Source organism: Schistocerca piceifrons, chromosome 1, assembly GCF_021461385.2.
Source record: "Schistocerca piceifrons isolate TAMUIC-IGC-003096 chromosome 1, iqSchPice1.1, whole genome shotgun sequence".
In the NCBI taxonomy this organism is placed as follows: domain Eukaryota; kingdom Metazoa; phylum Arthropoda; class Insecta; order Orthoptera; family Acrididae; genus Schistocerca; species Schistocerca piceifrons.
In genome coordinates this window covers 1,064,277,240-1,064,295,862 of record NC_060138.1, presented here as the reverse complement: position 1 = coordinate 1,064,295,862, position 18,623 = coordinate 1,064,277,240, and the positions used below count along the sequence as shown (strand labels likewise).

The 18,623-nt window shown below is 35.3% G+C and overlaps 1 protein-coding gene across 1 annotated transcript in view; it reads right to left on the bottom strand.

The window, feature by feature from the left end:
* LOC124754405 (SEC14-like protein 2) overlaps positions 1 to 18,623 on the bottom strand; it is a 306,366-nt gene that overhangs the window by 49,718 nt on the left and 238,025 nt on the right. The window contains exons 6-8 of the mRNA XM_047249026.1: positions 14,818 to 14,898; positions 3,704 to 3,903; positions 152 to 300 (exon numbers count right to left, since the gene is read on the bottom strand). Coding sequence (XP_047104982.1) covers positions 152 to 300; positions 3,704 to 3,903; positions 14,818 to 14,898 — 430 coding nt within the window. The remainder of the gene's footprint in view (positions 1 to 151; positions 301 to 3,703; positions 3,904 to 14,817; positions 14,899 to 18,623) is intronic.

Genomic DNA, 18,623 nt, shown 5'->3' with positions numbered 1-18,623 from the left:
AAACTGAAGAGTACAAAGACTTATTAAAAGATTTTAATACAGCTAGTAAGTATGGTAACGGGAGTAATTACCAGAACAGAAACTTAAGAAAAAGGCCAGTGAATTCTGATAATCTCATTGATAAAATTATTATCTGAGAAAAGTTACTCACTTCAGGAAAGAGCCATCTTGTGCAACAACAAATGGAAGTTTTAATTTGTCTCCCTTCTTTATTACAGCAGAAGTGTAATTTTCATTTTCTGCAAGTTTTTCACTGTTTTTATAATAGTATGATTTTGGAATTTTACCTCCTTGATTGATCTGAAATCAAAAATATGTCTAATCAATTTAAACAAAACAAATATCTCATTGTATTCATCATCACTCTTCTAGTATGACAATGAAAAATGTGGTATCTTATATATCGTAATGTTTCCTATATTGACAAAACCCACTTTTTGCCTAATTCTTTGTATAAACTACCTCGTTTTTCTCCCTCTGTATGGTTTGAACTTAAATTTTGTCATAGCTGGATAACAACAACTAATGTTGATCTAGTGTGAAATTTTAATACTACAGTGCGAATAATACAGTGTTCTTGGAATGAGTAGTAAAACTTAAATATGATAAATGGCAACCACTCAACTGCTGCCAGCAACATATGAAAAAAGGTGCAGAGCCTGATGTGAGAGGTCAATGAAGTGAATAAATAGATGCGAGAGGTCAATGAAGTGAATAAATAGACTGCAGTTAATGAGCACAATTTGTAATCACCTCCTGATGATAAACAGTTGGCTTGAGCATTACAGTAAAATTTCAGCAGTGCAATTACGGAAGTTCCGTTTTTTCAGATCAGGTAATTACAAGGTGGCAGTTGATCAATAATTGCGTGAAAGTTATGGCTCTGAGCACTATGGGACTTAACATCTATGGTCATCAGTCCCCTAGAACTTAGAACTACTTAAACCTATCATCATGAGGCAGAGAAAATCCCTGACCCCACCGGGAATCAAACCTGGGAACTCAGCATAAAAGTTGATGAGCCAGTTTACAAGTTTTTATACACTTAAGAACACATTGTTTTCCTGTCAACAATAGATTTAAATTACCAATGTGATTTATTAACAGGATCAATAATGCAAATGCCAGTGAGTAGATGAAACTTTTCATAGTGTTTGTAGGAACATGAGAGTGAACTTGAAGTAACACTGTCTGTATTGCAATAATATGCTGAAGCCTTTGTGATAAAACTGTTTATCTAAATAGAGCTCAATCATCAATAACAAAGAACCACTCAAATCAGTGAGTTACATCTGGACAGAATTACATGTCTTGCAAATTTTTGACATAATGTGCATTCAATGTAAGCAAATTCCCCCACTGAGGACACCTACATATTCAAAGGTTCTAGTCAGCCATGTGCATCTCACACCAGTAGCAGAATACTCTATTGCACACTGTGCAGTATACAACCAAGACACTCAAACTGCTACCAAATGAACACATGTGGTGGCTTCTTTATTTCAATGTGAGTCACTAGTGACTGGTAGCAGTTTCACAGTGGCCTCATTACATCATGTATATGCTGTAGTAACATTAGGGCAGATATGATTACTTTCAGACTGTAAGTCAGCTGAGAGGTTTTAACAGCTAATAAACAACATTACTTTATCTTCCCTGATAAGTTCTGATTTGGCATTGCCAAGGATGTCTATTATGTGTGGGCACAGTAATATCAACTAGAGGGGGCAAATTCTGCAAGTCCTGTGGAGTAACAGATCTTTACCATAACTAGCATTATGGTTTGAAGATCCATTTGGTATTGACTCAAGTTCCTTGTAGTAGTAATAGGGAGGAGACGGGGGTCTTCTAGTGGAAAAAAAAGTACCGCCTATATCCTGAATCTACAGTCTTTACATCTCATGAGATTGTGTTAGCATCATATCAAGGTATCCTAACAGGTAATACAAGTTTTTAATAACTTATGTAATAAAATGAAACACCTGCAGTCAACATTTCGATGTTCTTTTATTATATTGCAATCAGTTTCAGTGACTCAATATACCATCTTCAGGCGTAACTGACAATGAGAAGATGAACTCCAATCATATTCATTATTCCATCAGTGGCCAACATCTATCAACTGGCTTCCATAGAATACTGCAACAGTGATGTTGTGTGCGAGTTGGTAGCTGATGATTTCAGATACAACATTGCTATTATACTATTCTACGGAAGCCAGTTTAAAGATGTATGCTGATTATGGGATCATGTATATGACGGGAGGTCACCCCCTCAGTACCAGTTACAGCCTGAAGATGGTGTACCGAGTTACCGAAACTGGTTGCAATGTAATAAAATAACATCAAAACAATGGCTGTGGGTGTTTCATTTTATTACATAAGTGAACACCCGAAGTCCCACTGACCATTGATCACAAGGATGACTTACAAAAACCTCTCCTGTAGGATGTATATGACTTCAGCTTTGACCCAGTGTTGATCAACATGTGTTGTGGACCAGCTGCAACCTGCCTAATGTGAGCATACAAAACTGCATGACTTATTTTTGCAAGGAACTGATGCAACCAGATCTAAGAAGTGGAATATGTTACTGATGTGGACCAGCAGTATTGTTACCATATACCCAGCTCCATGACATCCTTGACACATGGATGTATAAACACTGAAAACTGTCATGTAGCCAACTGAAACATTAATAAACTTCAGTCAACATTATGCGTGTGCGCGTGCGCATGCACGTGCCCTGCCCCCCCCCCCCCCCCCCCCCCCCCCACACACACACACAAATAAAATTACATTTCACTTATTCATGTCAATATCATGAAAAGGACAGACTGCTACTTACCGTATATTGCAGATGCTGAGTCACAGACAGGCACAATAAAAAGACCCTAAACAAGTAAGCTTTCAGCCAAAAGGCCTTCTCCTACATTAGACAACATAAGTATATACATACATTCATTCACACAAATGCAGCTCACACACAAATGACCACTGTCTCTAGCTGCCAAGGCCAATCTGGCTTCTTTTTGTTGTGCCTGTCTCAACATGTGCACTATTCAGTGAATAGCAATCTATGCTTTCCATAATATTGTCATTATTTCATGCTGGATTTTCCATTGCTTGATTTCACTTACTCATGTTATTGATAACATTAATATTGATTTGAAGGAGTTGTGTATTTTCTTAAATTCATAAAAAATTGTGAGATTTAATTATTGTGTACGAAACCATCACTTTGGAAAATTGAGAAAACCTTTACCATTAAAAAAATCTCTTACAGTCATTCATGATGCAACTTGTTCAGAGGAAATTATTCCAGCTTACATTGTCTACACTTCCATTTCAAACTACTACTTGCTAATTTTTTATTTTTTTTATTTTTTTTATTTTTCAGGGCACAGTTTTCTGCCACCTATGGATGTACTTTGCAGATGTCTGTTTCAACAAACCATGTCAAAATTTCAAACTGACCAATTCCAAGTGAGACCCAGAGATTCATAGAGCACTACCTAAGTATGTGTTTTGGTTACTACCAATTGCAGTCCCATACATAAGGCAATGAAAGTAAGAATCTTTTGAATCATAAATGTTTTCTCAAGTTGACTAATGTGATATTCTTTTGTATCATCTTTTATACTTTTCTCCATAGTTACAGAAATATTTCTAATAATATGTACAAATTATTGCTAAGCTCTTACTTTGGATGGACATTTTGGATCACCATCAGGATCTGTTAGAGTTCCTCCATAATATGCTGGCAGCTGATCTGCTGGTATTGTACTGAGTATTGCAGCCTTCCACTTAACTGGATCATTTTTTATAATCTGTATTTTACTTAATGTGTACTCCTTCAGAAAATTTTTTACAACTGAGAAAGCAATTGCAAAAACCTTTGGTGCTGAAAAAAGCAATGATTGTTTGAACAACTTTTGCTTTTAAGAAATACAATACAACAGTAAATACATGTTAACTGTAGTGGCAATGTTCTGCGAACACAACTGCTCACTGTTTGCCACATATCCTATGCTGAAATCCTCAATTAAAAAATAAATATCATTGGAAGAATTAATTCTACATTTGATTACTGTATACTTAGAGTTGGGGAGTTTGTACTTGTACTTTAATAAAATTATGTGCCAGGCTGGAACCTAAATGCAACCTAATGCAACCAAGTTATTGAGACAGGATTAATAACCCCCTTCACTGTTTCACTTCTATTAATACCTATTTTCTGCAGTAGTGAAGATGGGCAGTGAATCATACATTGATAGCTCAACCATTAAGAGTATTATTTGCACAAGGCAATGGCTTCCAGTGAATCACTTTATCCTGTCAGGTAGTTTAAACCAAGACACACACTCCACTAAACAGACCAAGATACATTTTTCATATTTAATTTTTTTCCAATACTGAAAAATGACATTTACGGAGATATAGGGTACGAGGAAATCATATCTGATCATTTCTTCTATGTCATGAGCTATTATATTAAAGAAGGTTTAGGTTAGTTATAATTTAAGAAGTGAAATCCTGCATAATCCATCCCTTTAATGTTAATTAGAAATCAAGTCGTAATCATTATGATGTAAAAGGTATTGCTATCAATAAAACAAATGCTCAATATTAAGTTTTTGAATTGCACATTTAAACAGAAAAGTTGGAAGGTGACCTCTCTGATATCTAAAGTTACTGTTAGAATCTAATTTAGACTTAAGTATTAGGAAATATTTTCTGAAGGTACTTGTTGTAAATATAGCCATGTGTGGAAGTGACACACAGACAATAAGTAGTACAGACAAAAAGAGAAAAGTAGTTTTTGGAATGTGTTGCTGTAGAAGAATGCTAAAGATAATATGGGTAGACTGATTAACTAATGAGAAGGTGCTAAGTGTATTGAGGAAAAAGAAATATAAGCAGAATTTGACTAAAAGAAGGGTTGGGTTGGGTTGGTAGGGGACATACTGAGGCATCAAGGAATGGTCAGTTTGGTAATGAGGGACATATAGAGGGTCAAAATTGTAGAGGGGGACATAGGCATGAATACAATAAGCAGGTGCAAATGGTTATAGGTCACAGTAGTTATGCAGAGATGAAGAGGCTTGCATATGACAGACTAGTGGGGAGAGTTGCATCAAACCAGTCCTCCATCTGATCACAACAATAGCAACAAGAAGTTACTAACTTATGACCAATCATTAATAGGTGAACTAGAAGTATCTGTTGTTGCAGTAACAGGTGTTGATAGTGGTAAATTGTCGTGTGCATGTGTAGTTTATAAAATAAATGATGAAATAACCAAGTTAAAATAGATGATGACATTTTGCCTATGAAAGTTAAAAATTATTATTAAGCTGACAGTAAGAGAACTTTTTCCAATCCACATTGGTGTGATAGAGCAACTGGCAGTAACAATTTGAAAGAACAAAGAGTCTTGGTTGCAGAAATGTATTATTTATTTTATTTATCCTCCAATGACATGTTTCACCTTATCTTCAGATTGGTCTATAAGAAAAAAAATACAACCTTTCATATAAATGGCATGACCCCAATTTAGCAAAATTGGACTAGCAACAAAAACTGTGTTTATGAATGGTTTGAATGCTTTCATGAAAGGAGGGAAACAACTGAGGATAAGCCACACTAATGTTGGCCACTGACAAGCAGAACCCCAGAAAAGATCAAGAAAGTGTGACAAATGCTGGCACAAGATCAGTGATGGACTATCAGATTGATTGCAGAACAATTGGGAATTATCAAGGACACAGTGCACACCATCGTCCATGATGATTGTGGTAGGTGGACGATCTGCTCCCAATCTGTGCCATACAACCTCACAGATGAGCAGAAAGCAAAATAGATGGAAACTTCTGGTGATTTCATTTCCAGGTGTGACCAGGATCCATTGCTTCTGAATACCATCATCATGGGAGATGAGACCTGGTGCTACCAGTTCAATCCAGAATCAAAATAGCAATCAATGTCATGGTGTTCAATGTCTTCCCTACGAAAAAAAAAAAAAGGTGAAAACACTGTTGATCGCCTTCTTCGACAATAATGGCATCATCCACAAGGAATTTGTTCCTGGAGGTCAAACCATTAACGTTGCCTTTTACCAATCTGTTTTGAACCAATTGCTACAGCATATCCAGCGGGTTTGGCCAGAGTTGCACAGGACTGGAAAATGGATGCTGCTCCATGACAATGTGCCTGACACAGCGCGATTTGTGTGCGCCAATTCCCAGCATAGAAGATGGTAACTTCTTGAACACCTTTTGCTTTCCTCCGATATGGCTCCTGCGGACTTCTTCGTTTCCCCGCTTGAAGGTGGCCATGAAAGATGGTCATGAAAAGTGAATGTTGTGCTGAAATCAATGCCATCAAAGATCGCCTGACAGCTGTTCTGTGACTGATTCCACAGAAGGTCTTTGCTGATAGTTTCACGAAGCTATATGAACGTTGTCAAAAGTGTGTTGTCGCAGATGGCAACTATTTTGAAGGGCAATAAAGAACATTTGTTTGTATACTTTGTTTTGTTTGTTGTGTGATAGCATTCACCAAACTTTTTAGACACACCATGTATGTACCATAATAATTGGAATGATAGAAATCACAATGGGACTAATCACATAATCAGAGATAGTGGTAACTTCTGTCAGGATCAAAGTGTCAATAGAGAGAAAATTTTGGATATCAGCAGGATAGGGATAATGGGGATAACCATGGGCATGTTAATAGAAGACACAATCATAGAAGTAGCAACCTGAGAAACGGCAGTTTGCCTCAATGGAGGTCCACAGTTTTGTGGCAAGGAAACACACGGGACCCCCAAGTTGCACTTGCAGTTAGACAATAACAACAGTGTTAAATGATATGGCACATGTATCTGAAACTGAAGAGAAGGAATATCAGATTTCTCATTTATATTTTGATCAAAAGTTTTGGGATACTATGTTTAATTATGGTGATGGAGGTGCTAATCACAAACCAGAATGTGAGAGTAGTGGGAATTTTGATGTAGTCTATACTAATGATTTCTTTTCTTCGGTGGAAAACACTGTTGTTGATGTATGTAAATGAGGTGATGACTGTATTGGACCTGAACTAGGTGGTATTTTTGATGTAGATGTGAATGAGAGCTGTGAAATAACTGAGGTTGGTAAGTCTTTGACTGGTGGCTTATTGCAAATGAATGTAGGTGAGGTAAGTGACTTTGATGAACATGAGACTTGTATTGTTAGAGATGTTATTGATGAAGTACTTTTGGGGGAATATTTTGCTGCTGCTGCTGCTGATGATATCAGGTATTTGTGAAGTTTAAGAATAATGAAGTTTTGGAGCCATTTGTAAATGATGTTAATGATACACATAAGGTAAGTGATGTAAGCGAGGGTCATGGAATACCAGTCCAATCGAAACAGTTTTTCATTAATGCTATTCAGAGTAAAGATCCAAAGAGTCAAGGTGGGGTAACCATGAGCCTGGAGAATAAAGGTGAAAACTTTTTGAAGATTATTTGGGACAAGACTGATGATAACACAGATAAAGGTGCATTCTGGAATAAGTTAGCTGTGGTTAGTCAGAATTTGTATCCCAATGAGTGGAATGAAGTGAAAGAGGAACTAAACAGAAAGTGTAATTTTGACAGTATTGTGTTTTGTTTTCCTGCTGTAAAAAGTGATGTTAGTTGTACCATGGAATCTATTCATTGTGTTTAATCTTTACCTCACAACATGAGTAACCAAAGTAATGCTATGATACCTGTAAAGTTGATAAAACCTTGTGTGGATCTAGCATTTGATGAAATTGAAAGTGATCTTTTGCATGAAGTGCCTGACAATAGAGAGGATGATTCAGAATTTGTGTGTCATTAAATTAAAGTTAAGATTGCTCAATGGGAAGGTAACCGTTTGATACAGGTAGCCCAATTTTGGTATATCTGAACAATTTAGGGGTAAGGTCATGTACAGTAAGAATTTATGGAAATGGTCCATTGTAGGTGTAAAGATAACAGGAGCTACAGGTAAGCAAAGCATATTGGTAAAATCTCAGGTACTGTTAACTTTTAGTGTAGAAGACAAGATATTTGAACATGGATGCTTAGTGATCCCTAGTCTGAAAGAAAATATACACTATATTTGCAGATTCATACAACTGCATATTTCTGTTTTGTATGTCACGAATGTAGTATGTAAGATCTTGTGATTTCTGAAGTTCTGTCTTATCTGTTGACTGAGTTTAAATCTATGCCACACTGTCTTTGCAGATTCATTCTTCTACATACTTCTGTTTTGTAATAGATTTGTGCTTTAGAATTTATTACATATATGCTATGTGACTACATGAGTAGATCTTTTTACAGTTTTGAAATGGGACAATGCCATTAAATATCCAGTAAAAAAATTTCTTATCTAAGAATGCTATTAGTGCTAAATATTGTTATTATTCCTATGTACTCTGCAGAAAATAATAAAATTTAATTGTCATAGATTCTCTTGGGTAAAGTCATTGATGTTGTGGTAAATTGAGTGAAGACTCATTTTATTCACATGTACCATAAATATTAGGATTAATATCTGAAAGTTTCATATGTGAACACTTTTTAATCCATTCTGACATAAATCCTGTACACTTATTTTTTCAAAGTAGATAGTCAAAACATATGCCATGGTATGTGAGGGTAGTATTGAACAGCATGCTTCGCACTCAAAACATGTTTCAGGGTTTGATGTGAAAGGTAGACGGGAAGTTACTTATCCATTGGAGCAAGCAATGAGAAATCAAGGTGAAACAAAGATATGGATGGATCCACTCCTACACTCCTATATGGCTGCACCCTTGCTGGTCCAGTTGACTTACAAGAGATCACAGGTGCTGGGTAATGTACTCAAGCATTTGTCAACTACATCACTGCTGTGAGTGAGATTTGTTAATTGTTAGCCAAGAAATTATTCTATATGAAGAATTTGTGGAGCTATTTGTTTGGAGAAGTAGTCACTGATATGGGCAATGTTATTCCACATAAATGTATTTTTTTTCTTCTTTCAGGTAGGAGGATTAACTTCCCAATATATTATGTAGGTTGATGTTCTGTGAGTGATGATTTGTTATGTGAAAACTCAAAAAGTTCTAGAGTGCATTCTATGAATCATGTTGTAAATAATTATCAGAATGATAGAATTAAGCACTGTTAGGTTAGTAGTCATACATTTCAATGAATTTTCTTATCTCAACACTCAGTATGTATAATTTTTTAATCAATTGTAGATGAATCTTCTAGGCTTCTATGTACATAGGTTAGTTTGTATGAACAATTAGCAATTAGTGTGGAAGACATTTATGAGTGTAGACTGTATAACAGAATACATACATTTCTGATTTCACACACTGAATTTGGTCCTCAAGCTAGTCAAGTATGTCATCATTCATCATTCCAAGGTTTTTAGAACTCTGATTACCTGTATTTATCCTGAGTACTGCATTATTGTATCTCATTGGAACTTGAGTTGTGTGCAAACTCACGCTTAACTCTGTTTTGGGTATCCCTGGTCATCTCTCTCTCTCTCTCTCTCTCTCTCTCTCTCTCTCTCTCTCTCTCCGTGTGTGTGTGTGTGTGTGTGTGTGTGTGTGTGTGTGTGTGTGTGTACTTGAGGAGTGTGTGCAACTGTTGATTGAGGCTAGGTGCTTCTGATAATTATTATTTACATATGATTGAACTTACTGATATATGATTATGACGTTTATTCATTTTATTGTGTCAAAACATTTTTGCTGATATATACCCAGTGTGGTTTGGATTCACAGGTCAGTCCCCACATCGTTTTCATTATTTTCTCCTTCTATGAGTCAACATATCCTTACATACTCTGGTTTACGTGGCTGATTGACTTTGTGCTATACTCCTACTTGTAACTGATTATATTCTTCTGGTCTGTGCCTGTCATTGTGAGTTTTTTGAGTCAGCTCACTGTACTCTTAGGCTCTGAATCTTGTTTTTCTTCTCTTTTGATAATTTTGAAGGTGTGTTTATAGATGTAAACTTGAAATGTGTAATTCCAGGAATTTACACTGTCTTCCTATAGTTTAATGTTGTAATGTAGCTTTGACTTCCTGTCATTTGTTTTGTGACAGAATGTTCCACAGATCTGAAAATCTGAATGCCATGTCCTCATATATGTTTAGATTAGGACTTTTATAGTAGATGTTTTTCTTATATTCTCTGTAATATGTTATTTAACAGACACTTCTATACACCTGTACTCTAACTTATGGTGTAATTTTGTACACTGTTTGGCAAACCTTATAGAAAGTCACAAAATATTGTAAACACATTGTTTCTGTATTTTGTGAGGGGGATATTTTAAAGCAACATCTTTCTCTAGCATTACTTTTCCTCAAGACTAGTAGTAGATACCAGTTATATTTTTCGGAATTCAGAAAGGTCAATATTATCTCAGCTGTTTTTATCTGAAAAATTTCATGTAATTTTATACACAATATATTATATTTCAAGCTAAAATTTATGAAAAGGAATTACTTTATTTTCGTTGTTACAATCGATATGTACAAGCTCTTAATGTAAAGTTAATTTTTTTTTGCTTTAGAAACATTTGAAATTACGAATTATTTGGCACACTTAAAATTTCTCTTATTACTTACATAATCTAGTACAGTTTATTATGTTTATTTCTGAATTCATTTATAACATAATAATCAAACCTAATAGAAATTCATTTGTCAAGAAAAATTTAAAACCCTTTGGAATATTGTTACTACTGCAGAGTAAAGAAGAAGTAAGCGTGCCTCTGATGTGATAAGATTTATTTTTCTATTTTCGACAAACAATGTAATTTCAGCTTTGGTAATGCGAAAATTCAAAATATTGTGTGATACAGTAAAATATGACACATAAAAAAATTCTGCAACGACATTCTTCAAAATTATTAAGATCAATTGGGCCATGGGAACCTAAAATGTGAGAATTTTGGCTTCAAGAATCAGACCCCTAGACATGAAGAATTCGAGCCAACTCTGCAAGAAAAGATACGTACACTAAAAAGTTTATTGTAATCTTACTCCTCTCAAATATTTAAAAAAAACTTTGCACATTGGTGAACAAGAACAGCAACTAGGAAGGAGGGGTGATTACAGTACTGAATTTGAATTGGGGGAAAAAAAGAGCTTTCTGGCACAATTCGACTAAAAGAAGGAATCGGTTGATAGGATACAATCTGAGGCATCAAGGAGTAGTCAGTTTTCTTATGCAATTTAGGGTAGGGGAAAATTTTAGAGGGAAACCAAAGCTGGACTACAGCAGGTGGCTTCAAGTTGATGTAGGTTGCAGTAATTATGCAGAGATGAAGAAACAGCAACAAACAAACAAACAATGACAACGCGATAGTGAGTCACTGACTCCTTTGTTTTTAATTTGTACTACATTTAATTTTGCACACCAACATCAGATCAAAATAATGTAGCTTGCATGTGGAGTAATTATTGTGGAAAATAATTTACAAGAAAAGATTACTTTCATAATATCAACATTTATACACAAGAAGATAATTCCTATAGACTCAATTCAATTCAATTCAATTCAATTTATTAGCGTCCTTGTAGTACATCATCGAAATGATATAGGACTTGTCAATAAACATTACAATTTAAAATACATATACATGAAAATTTGTAATTGTATTTACTTGTCACTTAGACATTACAATTTTAATAGAACTTTTAGAACATTAACATAAAAATATACAAGTAGGATAACAACGTACAAAAAAAAAAGTTTGTGATCCTCACATCAAAGAATACTTACATTCTTACATTGACAGTTTCACACTTTCATAGAAACAGCAAGTATTTAAATGTGAGCAATTACACATATTTATTATGTCAGGGAAATATTAACTGCGCTTTTATTGTCAACGATTCACAAACTCTTCAATACTGTAAAAACTATTGCTCAATAACATGTTTTTTAATTCTCTTTTAAATATGTACAGTTTTGGTATTATTTTCAGTTCTTTGGGAAGAGCACTGTAGAGGATTTTGGGTTGGTATAGTACACTTTTGTGATACATAGCTGTTTTATGAATTTCTCTGTGGAAATCATTCCTATTCCTTGTTTCGTAGTTGTGAAATTCTCTGTTTAATGTAGAAAATTCCTCGTGTTCTTTTAAGAAACATATGCTTTCATATATGTATAAAGATGGTAGTGTCATGATTTTTAATTCTTTGAAAGCTTGCCTACAAGAGTCTCTATATCCTATACCTTTTATTATTCTGACTGCCTTCTTTTGTAGTCTAAATGAGTGTTTTGTTAGACTGATGTTCCCCCAAAACTGTATGCCGTATCTTAATAAACTGTGCATGAATGAGAAATAAACACATAACACTGTTTTAATATTACATGAGCTTTTAAGCATTCTAAGTATATAACATGTTTGACTTAATTTTTTGTTCAATGATATTACATGCTTTTCCCATCTTAAGTGTTCATCAAACCATACTCCCAAGAATTTAGTGTATGATGCTTGTTCAATCTTACACTTACCCAGTTCTACTGTAAGGTTAGTTTTTATTTTATTTGTAATATGTCTGAAGTTGATTCACGTTGTTTTTTTGGCATTCACAATGAGTTTGTTTTCATTAAACCATCTGTCTGCTTCGTCTGTTGCTAATGTGAGTTTTTCCTGTAAGTCAGCTTCACTATTTGCTTTAACAAACAATCTTGTATCATCAGCAAACAGTACTGCCTCTGCTTCAGATAGTTGACTTGGTAGGCCATTGATAAATATTAAAAACAGTAATGGTCCTAATACAGATCCCTGGGGTACTCCATACAAAACTCTCTCGAATCTTGATGAATATGTCCTATCTGCATGGCTTATCTCCACCTTCTGATACCTGTCTGACAGATATGATTCAAACCATTTGTGGGCAACTCCACGTATCCCATAGGCATATAACTTCCTAAGCAGTAACTTATGGTCGATGACATCAAAGGCCTTTGATAAGTCTAATAACAATCCACAATTTAATTCCTTTCTGTTTATGGAATTTAGAACAAGTTGCAAAAAATTGAAGATAGCTGTTTCAGTTGATTTATTTTTATGGAAACCATTTTGCGCATTAACCAATATTCTATTCTTAATAAGAAATTTGTATAGTCTCTGATACATTATCCTTTCTATTATTTTTGAGAAACCTGACAACATTGATAAAGCCTAAAATTACTAACATCATATTTATCACCATTCTTGTAAAATGGCTTTATAGTAGACATTTTAAGTTTTGATGGAAACACCCCTGTCTTAAAAGATTCATTTATAATTTCAGTGAGATGCGAGGCTATGTTTCTTGCACTTTGCTTAATGACTGTCAGGAATCCCATCACACCCACATGACATTTTATTTTTTAACTTATTTATGGCATTTAGTACCTCTGAATCAGTTACTGGATAAAGGAACATTGTCATGTCATTCATGGGGATTTTTACCTTGCTATTGGAATTGCATTTTGTTTTAATTAAATTTATGGCTATATTTGTGAAATGTTCATTAAATATGTTGGCAATCTGAAGTGGGTCCTTAACAGTTTTACCCCCAATTTTAATGACAAAGCTGTTATCTTTTCTTTTGTGTCTACCTATATTTTTATTTATTACCTCCCAAGTTGACTTCATTTTGTTGTTACCTTTCTCAATATAGGTATCATTATCAAGCTTCTTAGCTGCAATTATTACTTTCTTGTACAGGCTTCTATAACATTTCACATGTGCTTTCAGTACCACATTCTTCCTGGCTGATTTATTTAACTTTCTGAGAGTGTCTGATGACTTTCTAATCCCCTGTGTAACCCATGTTTTGGTTTTATGTTTAGTTTTGGCTCTTTTTATAGGAAAGGCAACATCAAAGCAGTGTTTATAGCTTTCAAGGAATGAGTCAAACTTTCTGTTGACATCACCACTTGATTCACTACCCCAGTTGTTATTTTCCAGAATGTAATTAAAAATTCTTATGCTGTCATCATTTATAAATCTTCTTTCTCTGTAATTGTTATTGATAACAGGGTCCTTGTAAGATGTGACATTTAAACTCAATTTGATACCCTTGTGATCCGAGAAACCAGTGTCAATTACTTCAGTGTTATATTCACACTTGTCCTTGTTTATAAATACTTGATCTATTATAGTTTCAGACATATTTCCGCATCTGGTAACTTCATTTACAGTTGCCATCATATTATGACACAAAAACAGATTGCACAGTTGCTGTTGTTTACTACAATCATTTTTAAAGTTAACATTAAAATCACCAAGAACAATTACATTATGTTTAAGTTCATTCAGCAGTCCCTCAAGGTTTTCCATAAAAATGGCAAAGTTGCCCAGTGGTGATCGGTACAAACACACAATAGTAATTTTTAATTTGGTTAGCTTACATATACTGTATTCAAAATCTTTTTCTATGCATTTTAGTTTACATTTAATTTCTTTTGATTCTACCCCTGTCCTAATATAACTACACGTCACACCCCCTTTATGGTTGATTCTACAAAATTTGCTAATCATTTCAAAATTTGGAATAATTATGCTAGACGCTTGCATTTCTTTTACCCAGATTAACTCTGAACTGCAATATAGCAGCACTTATTCTTATAAAAGTTTTTATTCTACATTAGTTTCATCAGACACAGTGCATGCTACTAATTTTAGCTAGTTTCTCCTTATGTCACCATACTAACACTTGAATGATTGGCAAACAGTAAACATATGAATGAAATATTTTTAAATGCTATATTTACACTTACCATTGATGATATAACAAATTTTCAATATTTCTGGGTAATTTGCTTCATACATCTGAATAAGTGCAATCACTACTTCTCCCGCTGAAAGAAAAGCCAAAAATACGTTTGATTTACATTGAAAGTTTGATTTTGTTGACTCTTTCTTTTATCAAAATATGGTTAAGATACTACTAAAAGAAGAAAAGGAAAAGTAACCAAATTTTGTTAAATTTTATAAATGAACATACATTGATAACCAAAACATGATGAACACCTGGTAGCATTTTGGTCCATCTTTGGATCATAGTACAACATCACATGGATTCAAAAAGTCCTTGGTAGGTTTTCAGAGGCAAGTGGCATCAGATGTCTATGCACAGGTCACACAGTTTCTGTAAATTTTGGGCTGATGGTTGTGGGTGCAGATCTGGCAATTGTTAGCATCCCAGATGTTTTCCATCAGAACCCCATGTTCAACTATGTGAACTGAAGTGTGTGCTATGAAACACTTGTGCCAGCACCAGCACTGTAGTCTATTGGCACATCTGCCATAGATCATCTACCTGTCATGCTTTAAAGAACGAGCAAGCCTCCGACCTCATTCTGCGATGAGGCATGGATGTCCAATATGATGTTGCTTACTCATAGTTTCACCATCCTTCAATAAATTTCCATAAATGCTCACAGCAGAAGCAGGAAAACAGCTGACTAGCTGTTTATGTACTTTAATTCACATGAGAGGTAGAACAAATTAAGCTGATTTATGTTCTCCTGTGACTCTTCTGGCAATAAAAGGTTTACAGCTACATACTTTTAATCTCTATAAAGTGTATGACACATGAAGGTTTGACTGTACTATGTACTAGGGATTTGTCCTGTATCATTCACAGAGGAAGCATGGTAAAACTATTGCTCATATGCAACTGTTATGTTGTCATTAGTCTGATTTTATATGTGTGCTTGCTACAGGAGGAGTAAGTTGTGAACATTCCATGTTTCTTAACTTTTCATGAAGTTGCGTAACAAAACATTATTTCATGCAGACAGGCTTATGTTTATGATTATCTGCTCTTGTAAGCATTTTCTTGTACAGATCTGTTCATACAGGGTGTGCACGTAAACATCCTTTCCTCCTCCTCCTGCCATTTCTCACTGCAGTCATGACAAGTTGCATGGCATGTGAAACAGTTAAACTATTTTTCATTGCACAATGACAGAAGTCAGCAAGAAAAACCAATCAGCATGACTCCCAGCCAGAGAGGTCACAGCGTTAAATGTGTACACAAAGGCCCTATGTGACACTAACCCCAGCAGCCATCATTCTTGTAAAATAACACTGAAGGGCAGCTCTCCAATCTGCATCAGACACAGCAATGAGAATAGACATCTGCAACCTTCCAAACAGACCACATTACTTTCTGCAGTAGAATACTGACTGATGTTGACAAACCTTAACAGGATGAATCTCTGCCATCACACATTAAGCATGAGGACTGTGACCACTGGCCAGTGACTATTGACTGGTCACATTTTGTCGATCCTTGCATTTAGAAATAATCAGAGATAGGATGAAACTGTGTAAGCACTGCTCTGTTTGGGTTCAACACTGGATGCATGTTGCACCAAACTTTTTGGGCATGGCATGTGGACCTACAGAATTCAGGTAGTATATTTGTAACATGAGGCGTCTCAGTTACTTCTGTCCTGCACCCTGGTACACAAATATTGGTTAAAAGAAAATATCATGACTCATGAAGACTTTACTGTTTCTCCTATACTCCATACAGTGATCATAAACTGCAGGACATTTAGGAATGAAGGTAGGCTACAAGACCTGGAGGCATAACTGGTATCCAGCATGGTATCATTGGTGTGTCAGAGGTATGATGTAGGCAAGAAAGCCAACTCCAGGAAATGTCTTTTACTGTGCATGCACAACTTGAAGCAGGTTCTCAGTAGTAGGTTTCATTAAGAAAATTAAGGATCAAATTGTTTAAATTGAACTCTCAGAAAGAATAATAAGAACAGTATTAAAAATAGATAAAAGATACTCACTGGAAACAGTAGAAGTTTATGTGCAACAACCTTGCATTCTAATGAAGAAGTTGAAGATCTTTAAGAGGAGTTGCAAGAACTGTTAAGCAAAGGTAATTAATTCTACAATAGAAATGGACAACTTTGATGCAAAAGCGAGGACAAACTTGGAGAAATGACTCTCTAGTAGCGAACTTCACATTCGCTACTAGGAACAATAGTGGAGACAAGCTAGTGGAATTTACTGGAAAAAATCAAAATACATCTTAAGCACATTTTTCAGGAAAAACTCAGGCCAAAAAAGGACTTGGAAAGAAAGAAATTGAATTAAAAATGAGACCAAATGAGTGCTGTCAGACAATAAATAAGTCATGCAGAATGTGTTGGATTTGAAACCAGATCAGATTTGCTAGTGACCACAGGCTAGGAAGATGCAAAATAAAACTAGATCCTAAGTTAGAAAGAACTAAATTAATTAAGTACTAATACAGTGTCAGTGATTCAAAACAAAGTATGTATAAAAGTTATGTTCTTGCCGCTTTTGCCACTCCTAGTGGCTTGAACTATTTTTCACAGATACTTCCTGTGCCTTGTTGAACTTTAAACACAAGATATACAGGCACAGATGGTGCCAACCATCTTCTTCTGTCATGTCAGCTCCAGCTCTCACTGGTGCTCCACCATTAGAGACTGCAGCGTTGAACAGCACCAGCTACCATTGTTTGTCATGTCACTGCTGTTTCAGTCATATTGATCTCACACACTGACTGCAGTCAGGTAAGTATAACTGTTGGCTACCTGTTACCATCTGCTCATTCTCAAAATGTATTCTTGTTAGAGCACAAGACTGTTTAAACAGAGAGAGGTTACAAAAGCTGCTCTCGTGCACATAGGGAGTTTTTTACAAGTTGCAGGCAGTCTTAACACTGGATGCTGGAAGCAGAATTAAGAAGACTGATACAGATTCAGGTTGATTTTGAGTTAGCTCCAGCATAGTCGGAATTGAAGATGAATCCATAGATCATAGCGATGATAGGGCATAATTTGAGGATTCATGGGACTCAGTTTATTCTACTATAAAGGGCTTAATGAACAGGGATACTCACCTATCACAGTCTCTTAAGTGTCAGTTCTTTGGAGTTACCACAAACTTTGTAATGAACTTCATGGTGTCACCAAATGAAAGGGGTTTCAAATACTAACTACTGATGATTGATGGGCTCTTGTTACAGAGAATAAGCTGTTTTTTGGTCACTTCTTGAGTAACTACAAGATATCTTCTTGTAAGATGTATAACAAAAACAATAATACATTGCTCCACAAAGCAGCTGACTCAAAGGATAGACAGACTGCTCAATCTAGTCACTACTCCTTAGTGGACTAGGCTACAATGGGGAGGCCTGGTATCAACTGTAATGCATTAGTGGCAACAGAATTGTCAACATCAAGGGCAGCAAGTAAACCAGATTTGTAGTGTGTTACTAGACAGTATGAGTCATTTATCTTTTACATCTATGAGCATGGCTGTGCAACTGAAGTGGAAACTCAGTGAACAGTCACTTCCTGTGAAAAGCACAAACAACAGTTTTGCTACTTCTGTGTCATACACTTGTGATGTCTATATGTCTCTGAATTTTGCATTTTAACCACCTTTGTTATTGCTGACAATGTCACTAGTGAGTTGTTATATAGGTGCATAGACTCAAGAGCTCAGAACATTGCATTTGATCTGCTACTTGCTGAACCCAACTTCTATAAGCCTGTCAGAATAGATATGATACTGGGGCACATAT